The sequence below is a fragment of the Scatophagus argus genome, chromosome 9, assembly GCF_020382885.2.
Source record: "Scatophagus argus isolate fScaArg1 chromosome 9, fScaArg1.pri, whole genome shotgun sequence".
Classification (NCBI taxonomy): Eukaryota; Metazoa; Chordata; class Actinopteri; family Scatophagidae; genus Scatophagus; species Scatophagus argus.
The window spans coordinates 389,994-411,967 of NC_058501.1; the positions used below are offsets into that span (position 1 = coordinate 389,994).

Consider the following 21,974-nt stretch of genomic DNA (forward strand, 5'->3'; position numbering starts at 1 on the left):
CCCCTTTTCAGAGGAGGATGTACGCCATGAGCTGTGTAAATGCAAGCCTGGTAAAGCCCCAGTACCAGATCGCATCTCAGGAAGGATGCTGAAGACCTGTGCCTTAGAACTTGCTCCAGTAATACACTCACTATACTGTACTACACTAAATATATTATGCAATATTCCCACCATGTGGAAAAAAGCAACAATAATCCCTGTTTCTGAAAAAACTTGCTCAACAGAATTCAAAGAGTCCCGTCCTATTGCCCTTACATCAATAATTATGAATAATTATATTTTGAACGCCTGTTACTTAAATTCATCCTGCCATATGTCAGCAATCAATTGGACCCCTTCCAGTTTGCTGAAGGCTAAGAGAGGACAGAGGATGCTGTGGCCTGTCTCCTCCATCTCCTTCCGCAACATCTCGACTCTCAAGGAACTTCTGCCAGGATACGCTGATATTTCAGCTCTGCCTTTAATACCATTCAGAGACACAAATTAATCCAAAAACTAATTCACCTCAGCATCCCTTCCCAGTTCATACACATCATATACGACTTCCTTACAGACAGACAACAAACTGTAAGGGTTGGCACATCAGTCACAGCTCCACTCACTACCAACACTGGAGCACCACAGGGCTGTGTGTTGAGCCCTTTTTTTTTTACACCTCATACACAAATGCACCAGCCTATCAGCCATCACAACATTCCTCAAATATGCAGACAATACCGCACTTATGGGCCTTCCCATGGACAGTCATTCACTCCAGTAATATCATAACTCAATCTTGCAGCCCTGTGGAGTCGTGTATAATTGTCCGTTTTTGAATACTTTTGATTTTGCCTTTTATATTTCAGCTTAAAAATGGTTTGCCTTATGTTGTTTGGTATCATTTTTTTCAGCACACCCTCACAAGTGTGACTTTACTGTTAATTTTTCATTTTGACATACTGTATTAGCACACTGGACCTAAAATCACACAAAATGTAAAATCCGAGTGGGAAAAAATTTGATTTTTCACTGTGAAAATCATAAAAATGTTTAACGAACAATTTTTATAACTTAAAATGCAAATATAAATTGTAAATTTGAAATAATTATGTGCAAATTTAGCAAACAAGAAGTTATTTACAACTATTCACCTTAAAATGCAGGAAATGCGTCAGGCGTTTTATTGTACAGTTATTTACAGTACAACTATAGTACAACACAATCAGTGTCACAATAAAATACACCACAAGTTATTTGTAACTGGAAAGACCAGAAAAATGACTAAACACACTTCACTACACAGTAACTATGTTAAATTACACTGCAACCACGCCAAATGTCATAAATCACTCAAATCTCAAAACGCGCTATCGCCTTTCCCAATCTCTCGTTCGCTGCCGTTTCTCCGACAACTTTTCCTTAGCAACAAATGCCATGTGTGGCCAATCACACATTCTTATTGGTTCCTGTGGTGTATTTTTTCACCAATAGGAAAGAGGGTGTCATTTTTCCTTACAATGAGCTGGTGTTTACCATGTCTTCTTGCATAAAACTCGCACCAAACGTGGCGACAATGTTCAGGAAAAAACATTGCGTATATTGTTTATCATAACTCGAGTTTTACTTGACATATAAAGAAAATTTAAAAACTTGTATATAGTTTGAAGTGCCCACTTTTGAATCAAATTAAAACAGAGACTCAGCAAGGTTGCGTCTTGCAGGTACGTCATCTTAAATTGGTCACGTGACAAGGACACGCTGGCGCGTCCAGTGACTCCCGAGAGTTAGGCAGTGGTGCAAACAAAACCATTTTCACCTGAATCGTAATAAGATGAAAGAAATGGTTTTTGGGACTCGCACACATCAACACCCAACCATCATCAACAGTACCCTCATAGAAACGGTGGATCATTTCAAATACCTTGGACTGACAATAGACAATAATTTAAGTTTTGATCAACACGTGGGACATTCAAAAGAACAGCAATCAAAGACTGTCAGACATTTGTAAATTAAAAGGTCTAAAAATTCTAAATCTCCTCCTTCTGCTTTATAAAAACTTTGTTCAGACAGTTCTCATGTATTGTTCTACATGCTTTTACAATATGCCCACAACTAAAAACCGAAACATCCTCACCAAAACAACCAATATTGCATCGAAGGTTATAGGCCTCAAGGGTCCCAATCTCACTCAGTTAAATACCAAAGCCATCACATGCATTGCAAACACAATAATACAAGATCACATTCAACCTCTACACCAGTACTTTACATTACTGCCCTTGAAACGCAGATATAGAACTTTTAGATACAGTAGAGCACGGTTTAAAAACGGTCTCATGCCTTCAGCCATCACAGCATTGAATCAGTAGGGAATCCAGCATTATGTGAATCACACCAAACTGTCTTTGTTACAAGATGTCACCATGTTGGAGATCTATTTGTCATGTAATACCCGCCATGATCTGTTAAATCTATCATTGCTGAAGTGAATGCTATATGTTTGTGAATGTCTCAAACTAATGCAACACTAAACTAAACTAACACAAATCTTGTGTTTACCATTTGATGTGAAATGAACAGTGTACATCTAAAATGTTCCAACCAAGAATAACTTTCACCAGTCAAAGTAATTCATGTTTTAAATTTATTTGATACACTACTACCACTACTTAATATTGTTTCAATTTTTCTGATTTCACTCTGTGGATTGACTGAAATGTCATTTTGTGTGTCTTCTGTGCTTCCAGTTTGAGGCCGCCTGGGCACTAACCAACATCGCCTCAGGTACCTTCCTGCACACCAAGGTGGTAATTGAAACAGGAGCTGTTCCCATTTTCATTGAGCTGCTGAACTCTGAGTATGAGGATGTCCAGGAGCAGGTGAGAGCTTGCAAGAACATGTAATTAAAAACCTCAAAACAGTACTTACTAGAGATACCTGTTTTTTGGAACAGATTCTCTCTCCATGCAGTGTTGAAGTCTCACAATGCAAGGTTACTGTTTTTGCTTGTCGAGAGTAATGGTGATCTGACAATACACAAAAGGAGTTGTATCAGTTATGCTCAGTCAGAAAGCATCATGAAGTCTTTTTGTACCTGAATGGACAAACACACTACTTAGAGGTGTTGGAAATCGGTGATTGTAAATATGTTGCAAAATGCTAGATCTTGTAGAGTGTGTAGATTGATATTTAGTCAAATGCACTGACAGCTGCAAATCTGGAGTCCCACATTTACTCATTTTTCTTAATAAAGTTATTTTTCTTTTACTTTAACTCATTTTCCAGTCCAACCATAGTTCAGTGATGACAGCCTCTTGAACTGTTCACTGCAACTTCACAAATGGACAGGATAGTTATCACTTAACATTGTCTCCTCTTGCCCTAACTAATAAGGCTGTTACGTGATCCGTTACATGTTTTATTCTGGATGCCGATGATTGGTTCATTATTTTTAAAAACAGCCGGTCGTACGGTGACGTGTCTGTTACAAGTGCAGTGTGTCAGCATGGCAAGTGGAGGATCAAGAGATCAAGAGCTAGAGAGGCCACCGGCATTTTTTAAATCAGCTGTATGGGAGCGCTTTGCCTTTCCTGTTAATTACAGTGACAATGGGAGAAGGTTAGTGGATAAAACTGTTATGGTGTGTCGGCACTGTGGCACGAGAAAGTCTTCCGAGCATGGCAATACACCTATCATGATGACCCATATGATGCGACATCACCTTTTCCTACAACATCGGAGCAGTATAAAAAGATTACAAAACGAATTTCCCTCGGGATCAATAAAGTATCTATCTATCTACCTATCTAAAATCCATCGGATTGTTTATAGCGTCAGACATGAGGCCATACTCATACGTCATTGAGAACAAAGGATTTCAAAATATGGTCAAAGAACTTGAACCACGGTACGAAATCCCCTTGTGCGCACACTTCAGCACAAAGATTGTTCCAGAAATTTATGAACAGGAAAGGAGCAGAGTCATTGAAGAATTAGCTAGTGCATCCACAGACGGGTGGACATCCAGAGCTACAGAAAGCTACGTGACAGTGACTGCTCATTTTATCACATCGGAGTGGGAGATGAGAAGTCCAGTGTTGCAGACACACCCTCTCTGTGAGAGCCACACCAGCGCCAATCTAGCGCAGTTATTGAAAGAAGCATTAGCAGAGTGAAAGTTAGAGAGGCCCAATGTCAACATTCCAGTCACCACAGATAATGCTAGAAACCAGGTCAGTGCAGTATATGAGGCTGGACTGGGCTCTCAACCTATATGAGAGCACATGTTATCAATTTAATTCAATTCAATTCAGTTTATTTATATAGCACCAACAGCAAAAGTTATCTCATGACACTTTCCAAATAGAGCAGGTCTAGACCACCTCTTTAATTAAATTGTAATATAGAGAACCCAACATTCCCCCTTGAGCAAGCATTTGGCAACAGTGGCAAGGAAAAACTGCCTTTTAGTGGGCGGCCATCTGCCTTGACCGGTTGGGTTGAGGAAGAGAGAGAGAGAGAAAGAGAGAAAGATAGACAGACAAGGAGGGAGAGGGGGGTGGGGTGTGAGAGAAGGAGCACACAAGCAGAAATGCATAGCAGCAGTAATAATACCAATATTGGAACTGTAAATAATGATAATGACAGTGAAGTATACAGGAGGTACAGTACTATGTTGATTATGATAGCAATATTAGTAACACTAATAATGGTAAGATGAAAGATGAAAGAAAGATGAAAGTGACATATTTTGTCATTGGAGGGAACTCACTCCAACGAAATTCGTGCTCTGCATTTAACCCACCCAAGTGACGTGCACACACACACAGCAAACCCGGGGCAGTGGGCGACCGCGTGCAGCGCCCGGGGAGCAGTGGGGGTTAGGTACCTTGCTCAAGGGTACCTCAGCCATGGACACCGGTACGGGGAATCGAACCAGCGATCCACCGGTTACGGGTCCGACACCCTAACCGCTGATCCACGACTGCCCCGTGGTAGCAATTTTAGCAGCTGCAGCAGAGTAGTAATAGAATTAAAATAGATAATAATAATTTAGCATCCCAAAGGGGAATCAGAGTCAACCAAATGGGCCATCTTCTTGGCAGGATCAGAAAGGTGGTTTCATATTTCCTCCACAGCTCAACAGCAGTTCATTTACTTAAGAGCAAACAAGAAATGCTACAGCTGCTTTTCTGACTTCCAGTTTTGGTGAGACAGGCTGAGAGTGAGACTCTCAAATAAACTATGGATAAATTTAGGTTTGGGATTAATCTGAAGACTGGAGTGATAGATCGCTGCCACTCCTCCTGCTCCTCGGCCTGTGCCTTGAGGAACATGATAAATATAACCAGACGGAGTTGATTCAACATACTCTTCAACCTGTAACCAAGTCTCAGTCAGACAAAATATATCGGACTGATGATTAATAATTAACTCATTAACTAGGAGGGATTTAGAGTGGAGGGATCGTATATTTAACAATCCACATCTGATTGTCCTATTTTTTGGTTCTGAATATTTGTTAGTGTGTGTTTTTATGAAGTTATTTTGATTAACACTTCTTAAACTTTGTGCAAGTTGGACTGTGGGAGGACAACTGACACTATTTCTGTGGGATTATTAAACTTGGTGTTACTATGTTCATTTATATTTTTATTTATTGTATTTTTAATTGATATAAATTGGCAAGTAAATGAAAAAGTTCAGGTATGTTCAATGAAAGAATATCATTGTCAGTATTCTTTGGGTTACTGTGAAGGACTTTATTTTGTGTAGATGGTAGTAATAGAATTAAATAGTATAGCATTTTTCATAAACAAATTTACAGTGCTGCACAGACAAAGACAAATCCAAATTACAGATTAAAAAGGATCACAAAAATAGGAACGTCAATCAAAGAAAATTCTTCTAAAAAAGCCATTTTATAAAAGTGATTTTTTAAAAAAGACTTTGACATTGAGGTAGCTTGCCTGATTTACAAAGGAAGACTACTTTACAGTTATGGAGCCATTATGAAAAATCCCTTTCCTTCCGTTTCAGGTATTTCGATGTTGACAGAGAGCAGCAATATAAACAGATAACCAGTGCAGTGACGCAAGGATAGGATAAATGTGCACAAATTTTCTTTTCTTTTTTTTTTTTTAAGGACCCTAGCACCTTTTTTTGAACAAGTGGGAGGTGGTTTATTGATTTTTGTTTTTTATTTTAAAGAGTTACTGTAATCTGTAAGGCTAGATGCAAATGCATGAAAAGTAGGGTTGAACCTAACAATTATTTTTCGATTAGCCAGTTACTCTAAAGATCAATTTATTCATTATTTTAAAGATTTAAATATTTTTATATTACTCAAGCAATTTACCCAAAGCATCAAGAACTTATCTCATTGTTTCAGTATTTATTCAATCTTTTCTTAAAAACAAACCAATAAAATTTCAGTACTTGAAGCTTAAAATGTTTATTACATGGATTTATTTCGTCATTGCCGTTATATGCATTTAAGATAAAAACTGGCAAATAGTTTTTACAAAAATGTGGGCCTAGGAAAATAACTGAAATGATTTACAGACTATAACAATGTACTTCATGCTTAGATGATTGTAGGTGATGATTTTTAGCTACAACTTTTTCTCCAGGGTAATCTGTACTTTTACTGGGCAGTCCATGCTTTATTGTGACATACTGACACGTTATGCAAGTCAACATATTTTCATGATCGATGGCATTAGTTACGTTGACGAATTGCCCCACCCTTAGACAGTAGAGATACTGCGGAGTCTCTTTCACAGGGACATCTGTATTTTCACTAAATTTCAGTGTTTCGTCAAACACGGTTCCCAAGCTCTGGGCAATGTCACCATTTGCACTATGTATGATTGTTGGTCTGTGTTTTAGTACATTTAAATGCAAGAAAGATTAGTTGCACCAGTCCACAGTTTTTCCATTATTGGTTAATGTTATTGGGACTCTCTGACCACTGCATGGTCCATCCCATCTCAACCTATAGGCAGAAATTAATTAGTTACAGCTTTGACTGCACTGACTGGAGTGTCTTTCAGGCTGCAGCCACAGACCTGGACGAGCTGACCAACACTGTGACATCCTACATCAGTTTTTGTGAGGACTCGTGTGCAGACCAAAACCTTCTGCACATACAACAACAATAAACCATGGTTCACCAATAACCAGATTGCTCCTACTAGTGCACAACACTTCCTAGACCTGAAAAAATATTTTGAAGTTGACTAACATCATATGTGTAATTCATGGCACAATTTAAAAGAAAGCTGCGCCAGGTCAAGGAGAAGGCCCATAGAAGTGGGGACAGGGCCCTGTACAAACAGGCCAGGAACACACTGACAAGGGAGATCAGAGCTACAAAGAGATGCTTCTCTGAGAAGCTGAAAAACAAGTTTTCATCCAACAATCCTGACTCAGTGTGGAAGGGCCTGAGAGACATCACCAACAACAGGAGCCCAGCCCCCCACCTTGTGGGTAACAAGGTACTGGCAGAGGAGCTGAACAGCTTCTACTGCTGGTTTTCACACCCATCACCCACCTCACCCACAACACTCAACCTCTGTGTCATCCCCATCCAACACCATCATTCCAGAAATCCTTCACCAGAAGCTCTCACAGCTCACAGTGCCGGCCTCCCCCTCTCAGTGGATCTACAACTTCCTCACTGACAGGAGGCAGCAGGTGAGGCTGGGGAGCATCACCTCCAGCACCAGGTCCATCAGTACTGGTGCCCCACAGGGGTGTGTTCTTTCCCCGCTGCTCTTCTCCCTATACACAAACGACTGCTCCTCAGGGGATCCATCCATTAAACCACTTAAGTTTGCGGACGACACAACAGTAGTTGGCCTCACCAGGGACGGTGATGAGGGGGCCTACAGACATGAAGTCGACCAACTGGTCCTCTGGTGTGGTCGGAACAACCTGGAGCTAAACCCGCTCAAGACTGTGGAGATGACAGTGGACTTTAGAAAGAACCCACCCACCTTACCCCCCTTCACCATTCTCAACAGCACAGTGTCTGCTGTGGACTCCTTTAAGTTCCTGGGAACCACAATCACCCGGGATCTCAAGTGGAAGTCCCACATAGACCTCATCAGGACAAAGGCCCAGCAGAGGTTGTATTTTCTGCGACAGCTGAAGAAGTTCAACCTGCCTCAGGAGCTGCTGACCATCTTTTATACCTCCATAGTCCAGTCTGTTCTCTGCACTTCTGCACTGTCTGGTTTGGATCGGCCACCAAACAGGACAGGAGCAGACTGCAACGGATAATCAGGTCTGCAGGAAAAATCATTGGGGCTGACCTGCCCTCCATTCAGGACTTATACCAGTCCAGGGTAAAAAAAATGGGCAGGAAGCATCACTGCAGACCCCTCACACCCTGCACACAAATTGTTTGATCTGCTTCCCTCTGGAAGGCATTACAGTTTCTTCCCCCAGGCTGTCTCCCTGATCTCCCCGTAATTCACCTGCCATTGCATGAATCATCACACTGCACTACATGTACATATGTTTATATCTTGTTTTTTCTTTATGTAAATACTTTATTTTTGTTGTTGTTTTTTATTTTTATTTTTTGTATTTTGTATGGTGCACAGGAGAGAGAAAAATCCGGAGTCAAATTCCTTGTATGGTCACTCCTACTTGGCAAATAAAGCTGATTCTGATTCTGAATCAATTAAGGACCTGATAGTGTTTGTCCCTGACATAATCTCTCACTAGACTTTATGCATGTTATAATAGTTAAGTCTATCTGCAACTAAAATATATTAAATGACTTTAAAATTTAAATAGTCCGTCTCACTGCTTGCGTCAACTCTTTATTAAACTCTCTCCTTTATTGAGCTGTTCCGCACTATACCCTTTTCTTTTTACTTACTTTTTTGATGCTTTTTAACTCCTTTGTTACTCATGGTTTACTATTAGGAGAAGTCGAAATTTTCTTGGCAGATATATCTTAATCCTCATTGAGGTTAATATGTGTTCATATAACATCTATGTGCTTACCAAATTTCTCCCAGGGATCAATAAAGTATTTCTGATTATTAATATCTGAGTATTGCTCAAAATATTCCAAGTGCTAAAATCAAGTAACCTTCAAGTGCCTCAATTTTGTTCTCTGATCAGACATTAAATAAAAAAAAATATTAAACAGTAGTTGTAATCAGTGGTAAGGGAGGAGAAGGAGGAGGAGAGTAGGAGAGTCACTGGTTTTCCTAATATGCTGGTGAAACACCGTCCAGTGACCAGTATTGGCAGTCACCTAGTGAAAACTCAGGCCCATCTGTAGATATCTTGACCTGAAAGTGAAGACTATGACTTTGAATTGGTGTACCAAAGCCTTCTATATACAGATCCGAATCAGGAACTGACCGTCAGGCCTTGATGCATTAATAGTTATTAACATCTTAAAAGATCATTTACTGCAGCACATTCTCACTTAGACACTGAGACATGTTGACTGTATGTTGTGTTTCAGGCAGTGTGGGCTTTGGGGAACATAGCAGGGGATAATGCTGAGTGCAGAGACTATGTGCTCAACTGTGGCATCCTGCCATCTCTACAACAGTAAGTCTCCATCCTCTGTATGTTTGAAGGTGTCAAATATTCTGCGATAATACCATAACTGGATTCTGTCTTGTCTTGTTCAGGTTACTTGCTAAGTCCAGCCGCCTCACAACAACCCGCAATGCAGTATGGGCTCTGTCCAACCTCTGCCGAGGGAAGAACCCACCACCTGATTTTTCCAAGGTAAGGCTACATGTCATAATGTAATTGGAATGCAGAAGCCCACAGAGAGGTGATGTTCCTCTTCTTCAAGTATCCCCCATGGGACCTTTTTTCAGAAAAAAATATGTACAGTAGTTAATGGTGAGAAAAATATTAACTTGCTTTCTTTTAAATTGTGCCATGAATTACACATATGATGTTAGTCAACTTCAAAATATTTTTTCAGATCTAGGAAGTGTTGTGCACTAGTAGGAGCAATCTGGTTATTGGCAAGAAGGTCAATAATTATGGGAAATAATCATTGAAACAAAATCAGTGTATTCTGTCACCAGGGCGAATAGCCAAATTATTGAGTGGGAAATAACAGTCTCTTAAGACTGGGTGAGGGGTAAATCCAAGCACTAACTGTTATGAAAGCAGCTGTTATCACAGGTATGTTCACAATAACCACAGACAACGACAAGTTAAATTAAAACAGGATTTATTAACCAGCAACAGCCATCCAGAGTTAAGTATCACTTTGTAATAAACGCTATTTATCTACACACATTCACTACTAACTGCAATGGGTAACACGGGTACAGCAGCGAGGATATATTTATAAATGTATATACATATGTGTGTCTATATATGTATATATAGGTGTACTGTTCAGAGAGGGAATGTGTGTGTGTGTGTGCGCGTGCGTGCATGCATGAAGAAAAGAGAGAAAGAAAATGGCGGTGGAGTCGCGTGAGTGACGTGTCAGTGAGAGCCAAGATGGCAGCGGAGTGACACGTGGGGCGTGTTCTTCCGAGCCAAGATGGCAGGTGGCCATGTGATGTGGCTTACGTGGCAACCCAAAAGGACAAAGGGCAAAGACCCTCGAGCGTCACGTGTTCTGTGAGGAGGTTCGTGATCGCGTGCTCGGGCCTTTGCCTCAATGTAATGAAATAATGTGTGAAAGTGTGAGGGGAAAATACAGGGATAAAAGAAGACAAAGAGCCCAATAAAGATCATCACCTCAGTTGTTTTGAGTCCCACACCATCATCACACAATAGTGGAATCAGTAAACTGAAGTTTATCTGATTAGGTATTGGACCTTTAACTGATGATGCGTGACCCCACTGAACTGACCAGGGTGGGCAATCAAGATAAATGAATGCAGCACTTGCAAGTTACAAGTCATAAACAAATAACTATAGCTTATCCTAATAATGCCTCTGCCCTGACATAAGCCTCTTACTGTTTAGTTGCTCCGATCCTGCAGAGTTTGAAAAGTAATAATCCGCTTGAACGTTCACAGCGCTGTCCTCAGTGGGGTGCTGACAGTCCGTTACCTCGCTCCTCTGGCGATGCGGTCGGATTTGTTCCTCGGCGGCAGCAGGAAAAATCATCTGTGGAAAAAAAAGACTGACTTTGTTACGTCTGTAACAACGTTGACACGGTCCTCTCATTAACATGAAATCAGCTGATTGCGCAGCGATCCACGTCGGAAAAGAAAAAAGGAAAAAAATAAAAGAAAAACACAGCAGTCTATTTCTCGGCCAGCAAGTTGCAGACTGTGACCCAGGGTTTCAAAGATAATGGTAATCAGACGTTTGAATGTTGCTCCCTTTTGGCGACTTTTGGACACCTAGGAGAGTCTGGTGTAGCTGTCACTGTCACGGCGACGCACGGGGCCGTATGAGGGGCGGTGCCTTTATATTACCTGGATGCTGTCACCTCGGACCCCTGTGGAGATGACTAGACCACAGCCAATGTCTGTGCTGGGTCTGCATTTGAATTCTAATTTTACCACTAGGTGTAAATTGGGGGGGGGGGGGGGGGGGGGGGGGGGGTGGTGTCTCCAATGGTCAGTCACTCTAGTTCAGGTTTCTGGGGAGACATGTAGGCCTCTGGTTTAGGCTTCTGGGGGGACATATAGGCCTCTGTTGTTCTCCTGAGCACATGACCAGAGATCCCAACAGAAGTGTGGAACTGCTTAGTGAACTGTAGTCCTTCTGCTTACGTATTTTTGTAGTCTTGCACTTCAAAAGGTTTATGACAAACTGTCTGTCTGGAGTTGCAAAATTATCTTTTACACTTGCATCATATGTTTTAATTTATGGATCAGAAAAATTATTTGTCTCTTGCCATTAACAATGATAAACATGTTTTCTGAAATAAGACCCCACGGTGATCCACCATAAGGGGAGGGACTTTGCCTCTCTCCTTGCCTTCCTTCTGCTTGCAGTGTTAAATTTTGAATTGTTCTATCAGCTCTGGTGTTGTTTCGTTTATGACCTTGAATCTGGTGTGTGTCAGGTTTCTCCTTGTCTCAGCGTGCTGTCCAGGCTTCTGTTCAGCAGTGATCCCGATGCTCTGGCAGATGCCTGCTGGGCTCTGTCCTACCTTTCTGATGGCCCCAATGAGAAGATCCAGACGGTTATTGACTCTGGTGTCTGCCGCAGACTAGTGGAGCTGCTCATGTAAGTAACAGGCAGGCCCACATTACAGCAGAGTAGTCATTTCCTGGTTCTCTAGAGAGAGAACATGCCAATTTGAATCAAAATGTCAGGCTGCTCAAAAAAATTAAATGAACACCTTGAAAACCCATCAGATCGCAATGGCTGAAAAATCATGCTGGATATCTATACTTATATGGACTGGGTAATGGAACTGGTAATGTTAGGAATGGAAGGATGCCACGTCGTTTGGTGGAAATGAAAATTATCAACCTACAGAGGGCTGAATTCAATAGCACCCCGAAAATCAAAGTGAAAAAATGATGCGGCTGGCTAGTCCATTTTGCTGAAATTTCATTGCAGCTAATCAAAATGATACTCGGTAGTTTGTATGGCCCCCATGTGCTTGTATGCATGCCTGATAACGTCAGGGCATGCTCCTAATGGATGGTGTCCTGGGGTATCTCCTCCCAGTTCTGGACTAGGGCATCACTGAGCTCCTGGACAGTCCGAGGAGCCACCTGGCTGCATTGGATGAACCGAAGCATAATGTCCCAGAGGTGTTCTATTGGATTTAGGTCAGGCGAGCGTGGGGGCCAGTCAATGGTATCCATTCCTTCATCCTCCAGGAACTGTCTGCATACTCTTGCCACGTGAGGCTGGGTATTGTCATGCACCAGGATGAACCCAGGACCCACTACACCAGCGTAGTGTCTGACAATGAGTCCAAGGATTTCATCCCAACACCTAATAGCAGTCATGGTGCCGTTAGTCTGTAGTCTCTAGTCTCTAGTCTGTAGAGGTCTGTGTGTTCCTCCATGGATATGCCTGTCCAGACCGTCACTGACCCACCACCAAACTGGTCATGCTGAACGATATTAGAGACAGCATAATGTTCTCCACGGCTTCTCCAGACCCTTTTATATCTGTCACATGTGCTCAGGGCGAAATTGTTCTCATCTGTGAAAAGCACAGGGCGCCAGTGGCGGCCCTGCCAGTTCTGGTGTTCTATGGCACGGATGTCAGACCCTCAGGCCACCCTCATGAAGACTATTTCTGGTTGTTCATTTTGTAGGGCTCTAGCAGTGCTCATCCTGTTCCTCCTTGCACAAAGAAGCAGATACCTGTCCTACTGATGGGTTAAGGACCTTCTGCAGCCCAGTTCAGCACTCCTAGAGTAATTGCTTGACTCCTGGAATCTCCTCCATGCTGTTGAGGTGGTGCAAGGTCAGGTGGTTCATGCTACCAGTAGTGACACTGACTCTAGCTAAATGCAAAACTAGTGAAAAACACTCAGAAAAGATGAGAAAATTGTCAGTCACCTCCACCTGTAAAAACATTTCTGTTGGGGGTTGTCTCACTGTTGCCCATCTAGTTTACCTGTTGTTAATTTCATTCACACCAAAGCAGCTGAAACTGATTAACAACCCTCTCTCTTACTTAACGGGACCATATCAGTATCCCGGAAGTTTAATGGACTTGATGCTATACTCTGATTAAAAAGTGTTCCATTGAATTTTTTGAGCAGTGTATGTGACAATGCATGACCAGATGACCTGTTACAGTGTAATATTATTACATTCTATTGTCTAGGACCTGAGGGTACTTTATCGTGTTCATATCGTAAAAGAAAAAGTGAAGCTCTGTCTAGGTAATCACCTTCTTTTAATTACCTGTAGTCAGTTTAATACTTGGGTTCATGTTTATGCTATCAAATATTTTATTGTGAAGCAGAATGTCAGTGCTGTGTTTCCCTGTTGTTTAATGTAGCTTTCACACTGTTACAGAATGGTGGTTCAACAGTTCCTTGGCTTTTAGTCTCAACTAACAATAGTAATGATCACTCGTTGTAGGTCAGCAAAAATTCTTTAATATGTTGCTGGAGGTAGAGCGATCATCCACCAGTCGCAAGGTTGGTGGTTTGAACTCTGACTCAAGCAGCATGTTGAAGTTTCCTTGGGCAAGATGTTGAACCCAAATTGTTTCTGATAGCTGTTCTGATTGGGGTGAGATTGTGTGAGTGTGGAGTGTTCTGATGAGCACATGGCACCTTGCATGGTAGCCTCTGCTACCACCATATTGTGAATGGTTGTGGTAGTTTGATAAGACTAGAAAAGCACTATATATGCTGTCTATTTACCATTTACTCTTCTATTTGATTTAGCTCCTTGTATGTCTACTCTGGTTTGTCTCTGGTATGTCTACTCTGGTCAACAGTTAAAGTGAAATGATTTGTCTTCATAAATTTCCTCACAGGATAATCTGCCATTGCTGTTTGACTTTCCTTATAATGTCAGTCTCACACATGTAGACACCACGCTGTGTGCAGATCAATATAAAGGGTGATTTAGTCAGCTGGCAAGTTGCCCCAAGTGTCGATCTCTGTGCAGTGACAGGCATTTACTGGTGGCTGATCTCTGTGTTTACTCTGAGCAAGACTCAGACGTGTTTAAAAATTGATTTCCATAAAACCCATCTTTATATGGAGAAGATGAAGGGGGTTTGCACACCTTGACCTGATTCATGTTCTTTTGTGTGAGTTCTCATTTCCCCAAATCTCTACAACGGAACTGGCAAGAATATTGTCAGAAAAATAAAGTTAACTTTCTTCCTTTCTGTTTATTTAGCCAGATGTAAATTTCAAGTGCGTGGCATCTCTTACTCAGTAGGTTATGACTGATCCTAATTTGACCAGAGGGCTGGATGGACAAGTTTATCACTCTAATTTCCACTCAAAGACTAGGGGGGCAGCCATCTTAGTCGATTAAAATATACCAATTACAATGACTAATGTTGATTCTGATTCTGCAGGGCGCGACATTATTGTGACAGGGCGCGACATTATTGTGACAGGGCAATTTTTTTCATTTCCGGTCATCCTGGCCAATATTTTTTCAACAAATTGGGATAATCCAACATTCTTTTAAAACAAAAAGTTTCACACTTACCAAACATGACACCACACCATCTTATCCTTGGTGGTGATATAAATTGCATACTTTCCCCTGCCTTAGATCGCAGTTCTTCCAAAAGACTTCTTTGTCTAAATCCCACTTCTACTCCTTTTTCTCCCCAGTTCATTAGAGCTATTCTCGTATAGATACCTTTTTCCTGGATAAAAGACTTCTTTCCTCTGTAACCAAGTGTGACTATACCCATACTCATCTCAGACCATGGTCCCTTAACCATGAAAATCTGCATTCCTAACATGCAGCATTGCTTCCGCCCTTCGAGGCTTAATCCTATTCTCCTATCAGAAGAGTCTTTTACCAATATCATTTCATCTGAAATAAAAGTTTTTCGTGACGCTAATCCAACACCAGGAATGTCCTGTTCAACTGTATGGGAATCTCTAACAGCATATCTGCGTGGCCAAATCATTTCTTACTGTGCGAATAAAATGAAAACAAATACAGTGTGCCTTAAAGAGGTAACAGATCAGATACTGGAACTAGATACATTATACAGCCATCAATACAGCCTATCTCTTTTTCAAATCTTGACATGGATTCTACGAACATGGGGAAAAAATTGGACGAATTCTCGCTTATCAGTGACAGCAATGAACTGCCAATCAGACTATATCTGAAATCAATGATGAACAAGGTTTGACGAGTACAGATATCCTCAAAATTAACTCCTGTTTTCAAAATTTCTATCAATCATTATACACATCAGAACCTTCAACAGCACCCTCCGTGATGGAGGATTTTTTAAGATCCCTACGTGTTCCATCCATAGACCCAAGCATAGTTGATAATATCTGCAATCAAATCTGTGCAAAGCAGCAAGTCCCCAGGGCCGTATGGCTATCCGATGGATTTTTTCAAAAAATTCTCAGGCCAACTTGCCCCTTTACTACTGTCAGTTTTTGAAGAATCACTTTCACTTAAGACCTTACCTCTGACCATGTGCCAAGCAGTTATTTCTGTAATTCTCAAGAAAGGAAAAAATCCTGTGGAGTGCAATTCATTTCACCCAGTTTCTCTCCTTGATGCAAAAATCCTCACCAAAGTTCTGGCATGCTGACTGGAGGGTGTTCTTCCTTCCTAACCAAATAGGTTTTTATCAAAAATTGTTACTCTTTTTTCAATGTCAGTCACCTTTTTCACATTCTTTATAGCCCCTCTCCACCAGGCGTGCCAGACGTAGTCCTCTCATATCGTGGATCAGACTTTTATATAACAGTGGTTGCTGTTGATAATCCGTCCCGTTTTTTCTAGCTTAAAGGTGGCACAAGACAGGGATGCCTGATGTCACCACTTCTTTTTGCAGTTGCAATGGAACCACCAACTCTAGCTCTGAAAAAAAATACTGATATCAAAGGAATTCAATAAGCAGGAGAGGAGCATAATGTCTCCCTTTATGGGGACGACATGCAGGGTTAATATTCAGAAAAGCGCGCTGATGCCTGTTGGTACTAGTAATGGTGAGACATCCTTAAACTCACTTCCCTAAAATAATCAAATACCTCGGCATATGGATCACAGATAGACATAAAGATCTTTATGCTGCTAACTATCAGCCCCTGTTCTCGAGTTTAAATAAGGATATCGAACGAGTGCACGAGTGAACATCAGAGTGGTACAGATTTCTAAGGAGGAACTGATACCTCTTCTCACAGCTTCCTTTAATTGGACTCTCAAAGAAGGCGACTTGCCGCCATCCTGGAAATCATTTCAGTAATTCCCAAAGAAGGAAAAGACACAGAATATGATATTAACTTTAGACCAATATCAGTTATTAATGTGGATTATAAGATATACATCTACATAGCACAAAGATATGAGAAATTTATAAATGATCTAATTGATGAAGACCAAACCAGTTTTATTCCAGGGCGCCACAAGATAGACACAAGATAGCATCAGGAGGACCATCCAGATAATTAACACAATACAAATTAATAAAAACAGTGCTGTTCTGCTGAGTCTCGATGCTGAATAAATCTTTGTTAGCGTAAACAAGGACTTCTTATATTTACTATTGGAATGATTCAGATTTAATAAAGACTAACTTAATTGTATCAAAAGTATCTATTAAAATCCAACAGCCAGAATAAAAGTTAATGGGAGCCTGACGGAAAGAATAATGTTAGGAAGAGGTACGCGACAGGGATGTTGCTTGTCCCCACTCCTCTTTGCTATATATATTGAGCCATTAGCACAGGCAATCAGACAGAGTGAGGAAATAAAAAGGATTAATATTAATGGACAGGAACACATAATAAGTCTATTTGCGGATGATATTATCATATCATCACCTCTGGACAGCCCTAGCAAGACTTTGACTAAGTTGATGCATCTTATCCATCCAATTTTGGTGAACACTCAGGATACAAAATAAATGTAAATAAAACACAGATCTTGACCTTTAATTATACACCATCCCCACAAATTAAGAAAATTCACCAATTAAAATGGCAATCAGAAACTATTAAGTATTAGCAAAACAGCTCGCCCACCTTTATAAAGTAAATTATGACATTAGATCTTAACTTGAAGTGATAAAAATAAATATCCTCCCCAGACTATTTTTTTCAATGTCTGCCTATTAGGATTTCACAAGAAAAGTTTAAAATCTGGGATAAAATGTTCTCCAGATTTATATGGAATGGCAAAAAACCACGCATAAAATATCGTACACTACAACTGGGAAAAGATAAAGGAGGTATGGCATTTCCCAGTTTGAAATATTGTTACATTGCGGCACAACTCAGACCAGTGGTCAAGTGGTGTGACGAAGACTATATTGCAAAGTGTAAAGACATTGAGAGGGCGGTGGCAGGTATTCCAACCCAGTCCCTGATCGGCCATTCTTTGTTAATGAAGTCATTACAAGGTACAATTGATCCAATAACTTTGCACACATTGAATATCTGGTTTGATTTCATCAAGCAATACATATTAGAGAGAGATATAAAATTGCTAAGTTGGTTTGCATATAATGACAGTTTTAAACCAAGCTTAAGTGACCACAATTTCAAGAACTGGAGTAAGAAAGGACTCACAGCCTTGTGTACATTGATAAAGAATGGAAATCATTTTCAGGATTTAAAAATGAATTATGGATTAGAGAACACGGACCATTTTAGATATTTGTAGTTAAGGGACTATATACAAGATACAAGATACAAGATAGGTTTATTTGTCACATACACAATCATACACGGTACAATGTGCAGTGAAATTCTTTGTGTCCCTGCTACCAAAAAAATAGGTAAATAAAAAATTTTAATTTAAAGAAAAAAATAATAAAATTAAAATTAAATTTAAAAAAAGTGAAAATGTGCATTATTTACATGAGTGGTATTTACATCTAATAAAATTGCAATAATATTGCAAAGGAAATACAAACTATGAAAGCTTCGAACGGTGTACTTGATGTAATGACCTGGACATACAGTGGAACTAAACTCAAGGCAGTCTCAGTACTGTACCAAAGTCTGAGAGACTCAGAAGCTGCTTCTACACTATACATATATAAGAAAGGTGGGAGAGAGAACTGAACACAAACATTACCCAAGAAGAATGATATGACGTGTGAAACGCAGCACACAACTACAAATTCAAGAATTTGGAGGGAATTCCATTACACCTAAACTGAAGAGTAAACAAGCTAATTCCCAAAATACATGTTGGCGGTCATGCGGAGAGAGAGAAGCAAATCACACACACACACATCTTCTGGTAGTGCCAAAAACTTTTGTTGTACGTGTTCTGGGAAAGTGTGCATAATATAGTGAAAGACATTTTGGGATGTGTAATACCAAGGAAATGTAAAGCTATGTTCTTGGAAGCCTGAAAAACTATGTTCTGGAAAAAGTTAGATTTTATCTTTTATTGGTATTTTTATTTTATTGGTAGCGTGTAAAAAAGTAATTACAAGAAACTGGTGCAAGGCTGAACATCCCACTGCAAGTGACGTGCACACACACACAGCAAACCCGGGGCAGTGGGCGACCGCGTGCAGCGCCCGGGGAGCAGTGGGGGTTAGGTACCTTGCTCAAGGGTACCTCAGCCATGGACACCGGTACGGGGAATCGAACCAGCGATCCACCGGTTACGGGTCCGACACCCTAACCGCTGATCCACGACCGCCCCAATGACCTATGACCTATCGGCTTAGATTAACAGAAAATGCATTCATGATTAAGTGGGAGAAATGGATGCAGTACGACAAGGTAAACAATACATAAGGAATGACTGATCCAAATCTCTGTACTTTATTTTGGATAATAGATATCAGCGATAACCATGACTGTTATTCTGTTTATTGTTACCTTCTTACCGTTTATGTTCTAATTCTAGAACTCTACAATTGAATACATAATGAAAATATGTATCTTTCCTTTTTTTTGTTTTGTTTTGTTTTTTTGTTTGCTTGTTTTTTTTAATGTAAAAAAAAAATAAAACTTCAATAAAATTCTAAGTGACAAAAAAATAACATCCTTCTCAGTTACAGAGCTATCTCAGGCTGCACCAATTGCAAAAAATCATATGTTTATCCCATCATTAATGGATGCAGTCCTTAATGGGTGGTCCGGAGGAGGTATGGTCTCACTGTCTGATCTGTATATTGACAGCAGTTTTGCCTCCTTTGAGCAGTTGGTACAAAAATATCATATTCCCAAATCACATTTTTATTGATACTTGCAGCTTCAGTTCAAAATTCTAGACCGTCTGCACTGGTCTAAAGTTAGACTTTCTAAGATCAAAGCTGACATAGTCCTCACTTGTGATCGATGCGGACGGAATCCAGCCATTCTCTTACACGTGTTCTGGACATGTCCGAGGCTTTGCACTTTCTGGCAGTCTATCTTTAAGACCTTTCCTAACATTTCTGGGAAAGGGCTAGCGCCATCTCCATTCTTTGCGCTTTTTGGTGTAGCCCAGATGAGCTCCAATCTTTAGATGTGGGGAATAACTATGCTGGCTTTCTGCTCTCTGCTAGCTAAGAGACTAATATTATTGAAATGGATAGACCCAACTTCAACATACAGTCATTGGACTAGGGAAATCATGTACCATATCAAGTTGGAGAAGATCAGATACACAATCAGGGGTCTACTAGAACATTTTATAATATAACAAAATAAAAAGACCTTGGTCAACAAAAGAAAAATAAAGTTAAGTATTCTAAAAGAAATACCATTAGATAAAGCAAGAAGCCAGTAACTGCTATTGTACAACTCCTCATCTGTCACACAGGGGTGATGAGTTGTATAGATAGTGGGACAAAAGATTTCCTATAGCGGTCCTATAGCTTTTTGGAAAAGGCGCTCCGTTGTCTGTCCAGTACATGACAGAGAGGGTGATCCTGGCTATCCATGATAGATAATAGTTTGTTTAGTGTTCTCTTCTCCACCACCGCATCAGGAGTCTTCATTCTGTAGCCAATGGCAGCACCTGCCTTTCTGATCAGTGTATTTAGTCTGTTGGCGTCACTGGCTGGAATGCTGCCCCCTCAGCAGACCACAGAGGACAAAGTGCACAGCAGACTCGTAAAAGATTTCCAGCATCTTGTTACACACATTGAAGGAGATCAGCTTCCTCAGGAAGTAGAGTCTGCTGCAGCCCTTCTTGTATACAGCAGTGCATTGAGTCTTCCAGCTCAGTCTCCTGTCAATGGTTACTCCCAGGTACTTGTAGTCCTCCTCATTCCTAACTATGATGCACAGGGGCTGTGAGACTGTTCCCTTCCTTCTGAAATCAATCACCATCTCTTTGTCTTTTTTCCACAAGGAGCAGCACGTGATTTCTTCCAGCCCACTTCACAAATCTGTCCACCAGTCATCTGTACTCCCCCTCCCGTCCACCCCTTATACATTCCACAACTGCAGAGTTATCAGAAAACTGCTGTAAATGGCATGACTCAGAATTGTACTGAAAGTCAGTGGTGTATAAGTTGAACAAGAATGGGGAAAGCACAGTGCCCTGTGGGACTCCTAGATCACTCACCACCACATCAGACAGGACACAGCACAGCCGGATGAACTGTGGTCTGTCTGTCAGGTAACCAGTGATCCAGGAGACAGTGGTTGCACCGACATCCATCAGCCACAGCTTCTCACCCAGTAGCAGAGACTCGATGATGTTGAAGGCACTGGAGAAATCAAAGAATGTGGTTTTCACTGTACCATCACCACCATCTAAGTGTGAGTGATCCCGCTGCAGCAGATAGATGACAGCATCATCCACCCCCAGACTCAGCTGGTAGACAAACTGTTAAGATATTATTTCACCTGTGGCCTCAGGTGGGCAAACACCTGCCTCTCCAGCACCTTCATTGCATGTGATGTGAGGGCAACTGGACGGTAATTACTGAGGCACACAAAAACCATGGCCGCTTTATATTACTGATCCAGTGAGACCGTAGAAAAACAAACCAACATAACAGACTACAACCAAAAAAAACAAACCTACATAACAGATAAAAAACAATAAATCCCGCACGCACGTCAGGAGCTGCTGCAGTAGGCAGCCACCTGGAACAGCGCCATCATGATAATAAGAGAACAAGGCAAATGCAGCCTCTAGCTGCAGCAGCCACATTTGCGGGAAGCGTGACAAGTAAATTGAAATTTCCCTTTAAGTGTTGATCTTATCAGAAACTGATGTTTTTTGTGGCCGCAGTGCAGTGGTCTTGAATTGATTTCCGCTGTTCTTTTTGTCAGTGACAAGCCCCTAACCTGAATTTTTTTTCACTGAACAGATTCATGCAATGCATAGATCAGGCATGTCAGACAGGTCCACAGGAGGGCCGGTGTGGCTGCAGGTTTTCTTTCCAATCCAAGTAGCAGCACACCAGACTTGACTCAT

The 21,974-nt window shown here is 40.9% G+C and overlaps 1 protein-coding gene across 2 annotated transcripts in view; it reads left to right on the plus strand.

The window, feature by feature from the left end:
- kpna5 (karyopherin alpha 5 (importin alpha 6)) overlaps nucleotides 1-21,974 on the plus strand; it is a 39,734-nt gene that overhangs the window by 9,682 nt on the left and 8,078 nt on the right. For both annotated transcript variants that reach the window (XM_046400387.1, XM_046400386.1), the window contains exons 6-9: nucleotides 2,730-2,861; nucleotides 9,476-9,564; nucleotides 9,648-9,747; nucleotides 12,014-12,177. In XM_046400387.1, coding sequence (XP_046256343.1) covers nucleotides 2,730-2,861; nucleotides 9,476-9,564; nucleotides 9,648-9,747; nucleotides 12,014-12,177 — 485 coding nt within the window. The remainder of the gene's footprint in view (nucleotides 1-2,729; nucleotides 2,862-9,475; nucleotides 9,565-9,647; nucleotides 9,748-12,013; nucleotides 12,178-21,974) is intronic.